The sequence below is a fragment of the Juglans regia genome, chromosome 9 (genome assembly GCF_001411555.2).
Source record: "Juglans regia cultivar Chandler chromosome 9, Walnut 2.0, whole genome shotgun sequence".
NCBI lineage: Eukaryota > Viridiplantae > Streptophyta > Magnoliopsida > Fagales > Juglandaceae > Juglans > Juglans regia.
The window spans coordinates 16,857,894-16,870,043 of NC_049909.1; the positions used below are offsets into that span (position 1 = coordinate 16,857,894).

Here is a 12,150-nt window from a genome sequence, read left to right on the forward strand (position 1 = left end):
ATAATAATAATAACATTAATAGAGAATACCATTTATTCTCCTCATTCCACGTGGTGGACCAGAATCCATCCATATTGTGCCATGCGAAAACCTTATATTCGATAAATTAATATTGTTTTATCATATGTCAGATTGTAAATAATTTTATAAATTAATATTGTTTGTTATCATATGTCAGACTGTAAAATTATTTTTATTATAAAATAGATCTAATATATCACACGACAGTTTATAAATTTAATTTTATAAAATCTTATCTTAAATGTAGCAATTCTTTTAAATAAGCAAACTTTTTATTTTTTATGAAATTTTACTGATGGATGACATTTTTGGCTCCGCAAAGTCTTTTTTGTGTTTGCATGCCATAAAAAAGGGATCCCAAGCATTTCTGCATAGCAATAACGTTTGATAGATTGTATGCTGTGATTTAACAATGAAAGTATGACAACAATCATATGAAACACACGAGAAATGCGTGATCTATTTCGGCTGGAAAATGTGCATGCTTTACCTCGATAGATCTCATCATGAGAGGCAGAAGCTCTCAACCAACCAGTCATGCACTTGCCCAATCTTTTCCCATATAATGCGATCAGGATTTGCAGATACTCCAAAATCTATAATGATTAAAGAAACAAATGAATTACATGCCCTGGTCTTGTTCATACTCTTAATTATTGCTCCCATTGGTATTCATAGAGAAGTAAAGCAGAGAGAGAGAGAGAATTACTTTCGGTTTAGGGTTCTTCAATTAGGATCGAGAACTGCTACAGACACAAAGAGATTATACAAAGTAAACCTACAAACTGATGTAGCTCAATAGAATCCGTTAGATCTATTTTATAATAAAAGTAACTTTACAATCTAACATATAACATCAAGCCACATCAATTTGTAGATTTATTTTGTATAATCACTCTGTGGCTAAAGTATTTTCCATTAGAACCACGCTAAGTGAAAAACGAACAAACACACAGCATGACTAAGCATTCATGTTTCCTTTTTAAGCCGTAAACATGTTTCAAACGCTTGGAGAAGTCAATATTGGACAAATTTCTGGTTACAATGAGGGGAGACAAATATATAGAGCATCACAAGCTGGAACATGGTTTCTTCTCATGCTTCAATGAATACATGATTTATATTTTATGGTAATGTTGAATGTTACATAGTTACTAGGAATAGATCAAATGTTACAACATAAAGAAGTGATCATCCCGAGTTAGAAGTACATAGTCTGCCATGACGTAGGCTGCAGTCCTAATGTATCATTTCAGACATACAGCAAAGAAGGTTCGGATCGGAGTTCAGGACTTCATTTGGCTATGACACCTCTGAAAGTGTTGCCCAGTCATGTTCCTGAAGAAAGACACGGAGTTGAAACAGGAAAACAACGAAACTAGGTTTATAAGTACTTTCATTAATGGACCTTTTTGTGGAGACATTTAAATACCAAAAAACAAAAGTGGTCAGTGCAAGGTGGTGTATGGCGCAGAGAGAGAGTATACCTCCTGAGAAAGATGAGCTTGAGAGATGGAATTAAGCTGGCAGCTTTCCATATTTACAAGTAACTGGATTACTGTTTTCAGACGAGGAACACTGCAAAAAACTATGACTCATATAAACTAAGGGAGCCAAGTAGGAATTACCGTGGACTTAATTATCAGAGAGACAAATAAAATATTTACTTTCTTTCATTATGTGAAATGATTGTGGCTTATGTCCTCATGCAGGATGCATGTAATGCAGAGCATTATTACAGCAATGGTCACGAAATTGGCATGAAGATTGTGTTAGATTGGTAATTTAGATCCAAATCTGAAAAAATGGAGGGCAAACGGTATAAACAGGAAACCTTTTATTACCCTTAAAAAAGAAGAAGAAGAAAACTAGAGAATTGTAGTCAACAAATTACAATCTAGATTGCATTTTGCTGCCTAGAACAATTGTAGTTTTTGCAGAAGTCAACATGTTTCTGTTTGACCCCTAGACTATAAATAGAAATGGCCATGTGGCTGGTGCGTAAAGCTGGATGATTGATAAGGAAATTTCCACCTAATTCTAGATAAAAGTTATTTCTGCAAACACAATGTGTTTCTACGTTTAAAGTGTTAGGATCTAAAATAGCAATGGAACATGTTAAACTTCCCCATCTCCAACAAGGAAAGAGACCAAAAGTATTTCAAAATGTGTTCATAATCTGTCATAAAGATGTGCCATGCCTATTTACATATTTCCTTTGAAACTAGAGCGACTTTGGAAAGTGGCTCGTGTATTAAAGACCATGCCAAGATCGATGGTAATCTAAAATAACAATGGTGTACAACATAAATGCAACATTTGTAATCATTTCTCCATATGCGCAATCAAGGATGAAATGACATGAGGCATCTGCTCCAACACCTGCAGCAGCACAATAGGAGATGAATAGAAAGATCAGAACTTTGGGTCTTGTTTCAGATATTCTATTCTTATATATAATGTATATATAAACACATAGGTACTCCATGCTTATTGTGTGCAGCGGGTCTACGTACTTGCCCAGTATTCTTGATTACAGAGGTTTTTGCCAAAATGTCATTTGGAAGCTTTATCAGTTGGGCCTGCAAATGTTACAAAAATAATTTAAGAGTAACAGTACACAATGGATTGCAAAGGAATATTAGTTGGTTTTTGAAAATTTAAGATGCTTTTGAGAAGCATCAATTATGTACATGGTTCAAGAAAAAAAGAAAGTGAGGATCTTTCCCATGGAGGCTGTGAAGAAAGATGCTCTTGGAGGCGCCTTAGTTTGCCAAATACACTTCCAAGGAAAAGGGTTACCATCATGAGGCTAAGTACTTAATAAGATGATCAAAAAATAAACTTTCTTTTCTTTGTAGGGGCCCAAAGAATTTTATCTACATCTCCAAGACATAAAGAATACAAGACATTGACAATTTTAATGAAGGCATCAACTTCTGAGTAAAGGACCGCTTTAAAGAAACTAACATTCCATTAAGGGGAGCTATTGGAGAACTCTACCAGATCAACCATTGAGGTCTTTTGTACATGCCCAATGCCATAAACCTCTGGGAAAGTTTCATTGATGATCATGCCTCCAACCTCAAATTTATGACTAGAAAAAACCTCTCATCCTCTTCTGATATTTTTCTCCACAAAACCCACCCACGCACATCCCAATTTAGAATCAACCACGGCTCTCTGCAAGGCATTCCTCCCATGTTGGTAATGCAAATACCAGTTCTCTAGAAGGGCCTGGTTAAACAGAAGCAAGTTTCGAAGTCCTAAACCTCTCTTGGCAATTAGAGAGCACGTATTGGCCCAGTTTACTATGTAAAATTTGATCTCTTCACTAACCTGATCCATAGAAAGTTCTGTTAAAGCTCCCTTTATTCTATTGGCCACACTAGTGGAGAGAGGAAACAGGGATAAGACACATGAAAAAATTGGAAAGAATACTCTTGATTAAAGTAATCTTGCACCTTTAGACAAATAGATTCTCGTCCAACCAACCAATCGGTGGTCAATTTTCTCAATCACACCATCCCATATAGAATTGGAGAATTCATTACCACTTATATAGTAATTATTCTATCTAAACCTTTAAAAAGGTTGATCAAAGTGTTCCTGTATTGTCAGATTTCACATTTTTATATTAAAAATTATATAAAAGCTTGCCTCGTTGTTAGTTCATGTCCATTATCTCTCTAACTAGCCGCTGCTTCATCTTCTTGTCAGCAAGGTATGAATGTTTAGTCACGCGTCTCAGAGCCCACAGAGAAACAACCCAATTGTTCAGCGTCTATCAAAATTACTTCATTTGAAAAAATAAAATGTAGTCTACCCTACCTACACCAATTTGACAAAAAAAATTTTGGGAATTCCCCATCCTAAAATTCAATTTGTGTCCTCCAATGCTATTTTCAGAAATTCCAAAAAAAAAAAAAAAAGGAAAGAAGAATAAATTTTTGTACTCCAATGCTGATCGAACTCAGAGTTTCCCACGTTCATCAAAATACAGAAGTTCTTTCTCAAGCACATTCTATTAGAATATAAATTAAATGGTTATATTCACATTCTAATCCGTTCAACAAAAATTGACATGCAAAACGACTTTTTCTATAGAAAACACGAGAAACCCATTATCCACTACGTACTACACCTTCGAGAACGTGAAAATTCAATCACAAGAATACATATTATACATATGCCGAGAGAAAGAGGGGGAGGTAGAGAGTTTACCTGAGAAGCGGAGGACTGTTGCATGAGGTGAAGGAGATTGGAGGTGGACTGAACGGTCTGAGAGATCTGATCGGCCACTAGAGCTTTGGCCGTGCCTTCTTTGCTGCTCCCACCGGTCTTTGAGGCTGCCATTTTTTTTTTCTTTTGCTTCTATTTCAGAACACGTTTTACTTTTGGGGATTAATAATGGTCCATTCCATTTTCATACCTAACTCCTAAGCTGCCTAGCAACACCCTTGCGCTTACGAAAATTGTATTTGCAGATATTTTTTTTTGTTCCCCCTCCCAAAAAACAACCATAGAAGTTTATAACCAAAAAATCTCTCCATGACTACTGCTCTAAGCTTAGACTCAAAACTAAAAAGTAAAAAGTCTTGAGCTTTTTATCTCTTTTTCAAACTGTCTTTTAACGGAAAAAAACATTTAAAAGTCTTATAGGGTGGTTTGGATACATAAAGACTCTCGACTTAACTCATCTCATAATTATAATTTTTTTAATTTTTACATAAAATATAATAAATAATATTCAACTTTTTCAAAGTCTAAAATAATAATAATATTAAAAAATAATATTCTAATAATATTTTATTCAACTCATTTAAAACTATTTCATTTCGTCTCACTATCTAAATGAGGCATGTATTCATATGAAAGTCAAAGTTCTGGTACTGTCTTCTTTGACCTTTGATTTAACCAGAATTATACAAGATAGTAATTTTTTTTACACTTTTTTGAGATAGAATCTACTTTTTTACAATAATTTATATAAGACTTATTTATTTAAAATTTGTAAAAATCATTTCTATATATAAGATTTGCATGTTGTGTCTAAAAAATTGAACATGATTTTCATCCGTTGTGCATCCAAATCAATTGATGAAATAGTTCAGTTTGGGATTTGGGCCTATGGAACTTGAAAATAAGTTTGTGGTAACTGGTAACTAGGCTCCCTTGCTGCCCATGTACTTCAAAGATGACAAATAATCAAAGTCTATTGTTTTCATAATTGAATTAGATATATACTTAAGTTGAATATGATTCATTTAAAAGATTATTCGAGTTTTAGCAGAATTTTGAATCGTAGAAACTTGTTATTTATTGTTTTTTAATTTTAATTTTACTTTGCAAATAAATCATCTTATTTTTCCTTGTGCTTGTTCCTTGCATTATATTTTTTAAAAGTTTGCATAATGAATAATTTTATTTAAAAGCTTCGTGAGAGAAGATGGATGAAAATAGTGAATAGGGAAAAGCTTGGGGCCAGATGGGTTTAAAATTAGTTTTTGCACTAGCCAATGCTAATGTGCCATGTAGGCACTCCAAAAAAATACGGTATAAACCAGCGTCCACACGATCCCCTTCTATTTCCTTCGAATCTCTCTCATTTCCCCATCATCTGCACTCAAGTCCAAAAGAGAAAACCCTCTTTCTCTCCATCTCCTGGCCAATCCCACGACGACGAACAAGAGGAATGCCATCCCTACTCCCACCATGACTCACGTTGGACGCCGGCTAACTTAGGTATTTTCTTCTCTGTATTTTCTTGAGATTAAGGTTTTCTTGACTGGATACTAAATTTGTAGTCCTTCATTGCCTAGTTTAGTACATGTATCTAGTCCATATGTATATATGATAGTTTGTTGTATTGTTGCTTGACTTATACATAAACTGATTGTTACTAGCTAAATACCATGTCCCTCATGCATAACTACACACATGATCAACTAGCCTAAGTGTCTCCAATTCCATCTTAGATCTTCTAATAAAGTCTAAAGATAATTTTCTAGTGCTTAATTGAGGTTATGATTAGATATTTTGGAAAATTATTTTGTTTACAAGTTAAAGAGTTTTTTTTTTTGCTATTTTTCTTTGAAATCATACCTACAATCTTTACAATTCACTATAGTCAACTCAAGATAAGTTTATTGCTTTAATAATCTTAAGCTTAACACAAGCATGTACACGTCACTAAATTCATCGTATCGGCCATCTACTAATGTAACGGGTAGGGAAGAAAAGGTTGTTTCCTTGTTTGAATCCAACTAAGGGGCTCTTTGGGTCATTCAAGTGGCCTATATAGAATGATTACATATAGAAAGAGATGACATTAATATCTCACTTTGAGAGTAACCAGTTCAGTGGCTTAATACATAAAATATTTAATTAGAGTGTGACCAAATTACCTCTGTTCTAATAACATATTAAATCACTTATTGTTATAACTTATAAAAACTGAATTGAAATAGTTTGTGAATAGGGAGGATACTATTGATTTAAAAAAATGAAAATGGGTCCTTCTATGGTCAAACATAAAGTATCGTAAATACATTTCTCCAATGCACCTGTATTTTTATTCGATTGAACATAACCATGACTCGACTCCAACTTAGTGATTTACGTGATAATATTACATGTGTTATATCTTTCAAGTTAGGAACTTGAGCATTTCTGTCTTGTATTTTAATTTCATTGTTCTCTATGCAAGAATATCTACTCACCATTTCTGTCTTGTAAATGATATCAGGTTGCGTGAATGATGAGTACATTAAGAAATCATGTTGAGATTTTGGACAGTTCTAATTCTAGTGCTGATGAAGTTGAGATAATTGAAGAGGATGGTGAGGTTGAACTTGACAGGAACATGCCCGGTCATATTCATATGTGGAGCCGTATGTAAGGCTAGAGTTTGACGACGTAAAGGATGCATTTAGTTGCTATAAAGCCTTATCCAAACGAACTGGTTTTAGCATTCGAACAGATCATACTTAGTTGTTAGGTATAGAAAAATCATTGATTGATGTAGAGTATGTGTGTTCGAGAGAATGGTTCCGTCAGTATAATCTTATACTTAAAAAGAGAGCAAGACCCGAGGTTTCGAAAACAAAATGCGGGTGTAAAGCGATGATGATAATAAAGAAGAATGAAGGCAAATGGGTTGTGTCTAAGTTTGTACTCCAACATAATCATGAGCTATTGACACCTCGGAGTAAAAGTTTATTTCATGAGCATAGACGGGTGACACCGGCTCAAAAAAATTTAATAGACACGCTAAATGAGTTGATGATTGTTAGAATGAAATGTCCATCACATAGATACTTGCAATGATTTTATTATGTTTCTAATTACGTCGTATATTCCTTGTGTGAAGTTTTTTACTTTATAAAATAATTTTTTTGTAGTGGTATGGGCGAACCAAGTTCAACTACATTCCCTCCAGACCCAGTCAATATGTCAACAACATTTGATATGTATGAATACTAATCTTATCTTATTTATTTTATATTTAAATGTTTGATTTGGTCACTTATTGTCATCTATTTGGGACAATTTTTCTTGATTTGTAGGAATATGCAATTCCCAACAATGTCACAAGACGAAGAGTATGGAGTATCGTGGAATTTTCACTTTTTAGAAGAGAATTAATTATTGGACTGCTGATGGAGTGGACTTTCATTAAATTTGTTGTTTCCTCATTCAATATTTTTTGTAGACATGATATTTTGTAGCCATGATACTTTTGTTGGTTGTAATGATGAATCTGGTTGGTTGTAAGTTGGCTGTAATGGAGAATTTAGTTGGCTGTAAGTTAGCTGTAAGTTGGTTGTAAGTTGGCTCTATAAGGCATTTGATTCCAAGATGAACACATGCTTCTATTAATCTATTACATAATATCATACTATTAATATTTAATTGAATAAGATAAACTAAAGATCTTTATTTTTCATTTGATTTGGTGTTGTAAGTTATACCATGTTCTTAAGTTCACACCAACATTTGTAGAAAATGCAAAAATTGATCAGAAAACATCTATAGAGCCAAAAGAATCAGAAATCAAAAAACTGATCCAAAAAATTGTCTATTAATTTGCATGGTGATCTCACCATTTCAATAACCCACATTCATTAATACCATAAAATAGTCTTTTACAAAAACTGATCCAAAAAATAAATACAACTTGTCCCGATAAGCCAAGTACATCTTAATGTAGCATTAAACGATTTACAGAGCATGGAACTCATAAATTTTCAGAATAAAAAATAACGCAATAAATATAATTCAAGATGCAATCAAGATACATTTATACTTCTTTTTCATTGATTGGGATTTTATGTGTTCAATTCTTGCACGTTCAGCTGCTATCATTTCATTTCTTCGATGTGTTAATTCTAAGGTTTGTTTACAACAATCTGGTTGTTCCATTTCAAGATCAACCTATTCGAAAAAGCCAAACTGTTTTTTCTCCTTATAATTTGGACAATTGAAAAACCACCAATCAAAACTTTTTTGATTGCTTGACGTCTGCATTTTTGAGAGAATGCCGCAATAACATATCAGTCTTTGTCCTAATATCACATCATCTCCTGCCCTCATAGACTGTAAGCTATATATGGTGTCACCTGCACTACTTTCCATATTGCTGCAAAAAAAAAGAGGAAAAAAAAAACTACTCCATCAACTAATGGTTACATCCCGAGGTACTCAATATGATCACCAAATGCAATGCAATGCCAAAAGAATAAAAATATATAAAGAAATAAACACTAAACTGTTCATATGGGATTTGTCTCCTACATCAAGCAACAGTTGTTGTTGTTGTTGGTTTTTTTTTTTTAATTTTTATATATATAACTAGAAGACATACTTCCTTATTATAAATCATCCTCACTTATGATGGAGGAAAATACCGTGATAACATCGAAACATGGATTTGAAAAAAGGACCAAAACATACATCAAGTAACAATTATAATTGAACACCAACCAATGTAAAGCAACTCTCTACTTCCACCCCTTTCTAACACCTCCTTCCCCAAGGCTACGGCGAAATGGAGAGGAAATGAGCGTACAAATTTTCTTGAAGAATTACCCAAGTGTTTAAAGTATGAAATAAATCTATCAATTTCATATTTAATATTTTCTACACCACTTACAAGCTGAATATACAACCCTCAAATTATTTTTTTGTAAGTAAAAGATTTTATTCATAATATAAAAGTCGTCATGGCCCAAGTACATATGAATTTTGTGTGCTTAGAGTAAATAAGTCATTTAAAACAAGAATCTTGTGTTAGGTAAAGACTTCATCATTAGAAACTCAAAGATTTTAACCCCGTTTGTGAATGTTCAATCTGAGCATGTTTTTTCAACAAGGTGAAACTACTTTAAAGTTTCACTGGCCTTCAAGCAGGGGTGGACATTTCCTCTGAAAATCTACCTTAAATAGTTCTTGATGTGGCTACCTAAAATCAAAGTTCAGTTTTGGGCTCCATATTTTTTCAATATTTTTTAATATATATTTTCTTTAAGTTTTCAACTTCATTTGAAAAATATTTTAAATCCAAAAAATTAAAAATTATTACTTGTTTTAAAATTTGTTTAAATATACTGATTCTCTTAATTCAAAAGACTCACACTGATTACAAGTCTAGATCAAGCAACAACACGAAAAACTATCATAAATACATATGGACTAGATACATGTACTAAATTAGGTAATGAAGGACTACAAATTTAATATCAAATCAAGAAAATCCTAATGTCAAGCAAATACAGAGAAGAAAATACCTAAGTTTGCTGGCGTCCAACGTGAGTCGTGTTGAGAGTAGGGACGGCGTTCCTTTTGTTCGTCGTCGTGGGAGCGGACAAGAGATGGAGAGAAATAAGGTTTTCTCTTTTGGATTTGAATGAGATGATGGGAGAGGGAGAGGGAGATCGGGTGGATGGTGGTTCATACCGTATTTATTTGAATTGCGAATTGCCTATGTGACACATTAGTTTTGACGGTGCGAAAATGATTTCAAATTCATCTAGCCCTGAAGCTTTTCCCCAGTGAATATGCCGACAGACAAACGATATCCACCAAGGAAACAGAGAATATGCCCACGTGCTGTCTATCCACGTGTCACTTTGCCGGTGGGTGTTGTAGGACGAGGTTCTGGTTAATTGGTCCCAGATGGGTGTCTATAGGCCGTTGGATGACATGCCAATGTACGTGGCAGGGATCTAAAGGAAACTTCAATTTAAGTAAAAATGCTGAAATGGATTGATTATTTTTTAATACTTCATGGGTGAATCAAAACACACGGTTGCTTAATAAATGCATTAAAATTTGAATCACAACCCATAATTGTTTTTGAATCTCAAAGTTGACTATTTTTGTTTTTTATTTTCCATTAAAAAAAAAAGAATAATCGGTCAATTCAATGGCGTAAACAATATTTCTTGGTCAAATTAAAATAATCTCATATTTAAAGTATTTTAAAAAAATAATTATAAATATTTAATTACAACTCAATTACTTGTTTGTTTGATTTGTGTTCGAGCTCGATGATAAAAAATTATCACATTCGGTATAATAAAAACACTTGGACTCAAATTAACTTGTACCAAGAGTGAAATTGATTATATGACTTGGGTCGTAATTATTATTATGAAGAACTCGATCGCATGTTCAAATGATCTCTTATCGTATTATTTAAATTTTTAATAAAGAAATGCTACAATGTCTCTTGAAGTATATGGTTGGAGTTGCCTCATTGATGCGTACAGTGTCACCATCACGTGGTGTTACATAACTTATTAAAAATATAAAAATATTATGTATAAATTTCAAATAGATAAGTCTCAAACTGATTTTTTATAAAAAAATGTGAGTTTGATTAAAAAAGTATAAGTTTTTTCTTTTAATCGTGTATATATATTTTTATAACAGAGTCTATTTTTTTACAATGAACTTACGGGGGATTTGTCTATTAGAGTTTTGACAAATTATTTATCTTCATGAAATTAAAAACACAAATGTAAAAGAGATATAAGGATTTTAGAGTTTTCAGGTTGCGTTTGGATCCTAAACTAGTTCAGTTGAATTTGGTCTAATTTTAAACTAAATCTAACATCTAAATATCCAACTTTTAAATTACTAAACTCATACCAACTTAAAACCTTATTGGACGTGAGACTCATAATCTTTTTTAGCTTAAAACATATTTATACGTGAGACTTATAACATTTTTTAATTTTTCATAAAAATATTAAACTCATCTTAACATCTAAACATACTTTAAATTCAGTTTAGATGAACCTCACATAACTTATTCCACTACTTAACTTATTATTATTTATAAAAAAACTCAACTCAATTTAATTCAACTTAACATTTAAATATAATCAATTTTATTTTATTTTGATATATTTTTTATTTTTTTTAATAACCTACGTGGCACCAAAGTTTTGGTACGGTGTGGGATAACTCCAACCATATACTTCAGGCGGCAGAGTCGGTACTATTGCATGCAAGGATCTTTTATTGGATATTTTTAGCAATAATTATAGTACTATTGCATGCAACGTACGTAAACTTAGCAGGTTCGCAGGAAATATATAAATTATTAAATTTAATAATTAGGAGTACAAACTAGAAATGTGAAATCAACGTTAACATTTGTTACTACTAACATCTTTTGTTTATTTGAGGATTTTTATCCAAAGCAGATGTTTTTGCTGCTGTTATTGTTATTTATTTATTTTTGAATATTTTGAACAGATAAAAATTTATAAAATAACGTAACTTAATCTAATCTATTAAATTGTATTTTTTTTGTTGTAAAATAAAATTGACATATCACGTTAACTCAGTTTGTAAAATTTTCTATATAAAATATAGAAAAATACTAGTCTTTTTGTTGGGAGTTCTTGTTGAGATTTTTAATTTTTTTTTTTACTTTGTAATTTTAAATTTTTTTTTAATGAAGTTGTGATTTTTTTTATTTTTTAAAAATATTAAAAAAATGTATGTAAAAAAAAAATAAAAAAGAATACATAAAATAACCTAGTGGGAGAGCTCCCAGTGACTCTAGTGTTACTCTAAAATATACTCTCTCTTTTGAATATAGTTTTCAAGTGAAGA

General features: G+C 32.3%; 1 protein-coding gene across 1 annotated transcript; it reads right to left on the minus strand.

Annotated features, from left to right (window-relative positions):
* Nucleotides 1–310: 310 nt before the first annotated feature.
* LOC109007415 (tobamovirus multiplication protein 2B-like) lies at nt 311–4,514 on the minus strand. Its single transcript, XM_035693862.1, has 6 exons — nt 4,246–4,514; nt 2,538–2,603; nt 2,349–2,403; nt 1,509–1,609; nt 512–617; nt 311–420 (listed from the first exon to the last, which is right to left on the minus strand). The coding sequence occupies exons 1-6, from the start codon at nt 4,375–4,377 to the stop codon at nt 311–313; spliced, it is 570 nt and encodes a 189-aa protein (XP_035549755.1). The 5' UTR covers nt 4,378–4,514.
* Between the last annotated feature and the right edge of the window lie 7,636 nt (nt 4,515–12,150).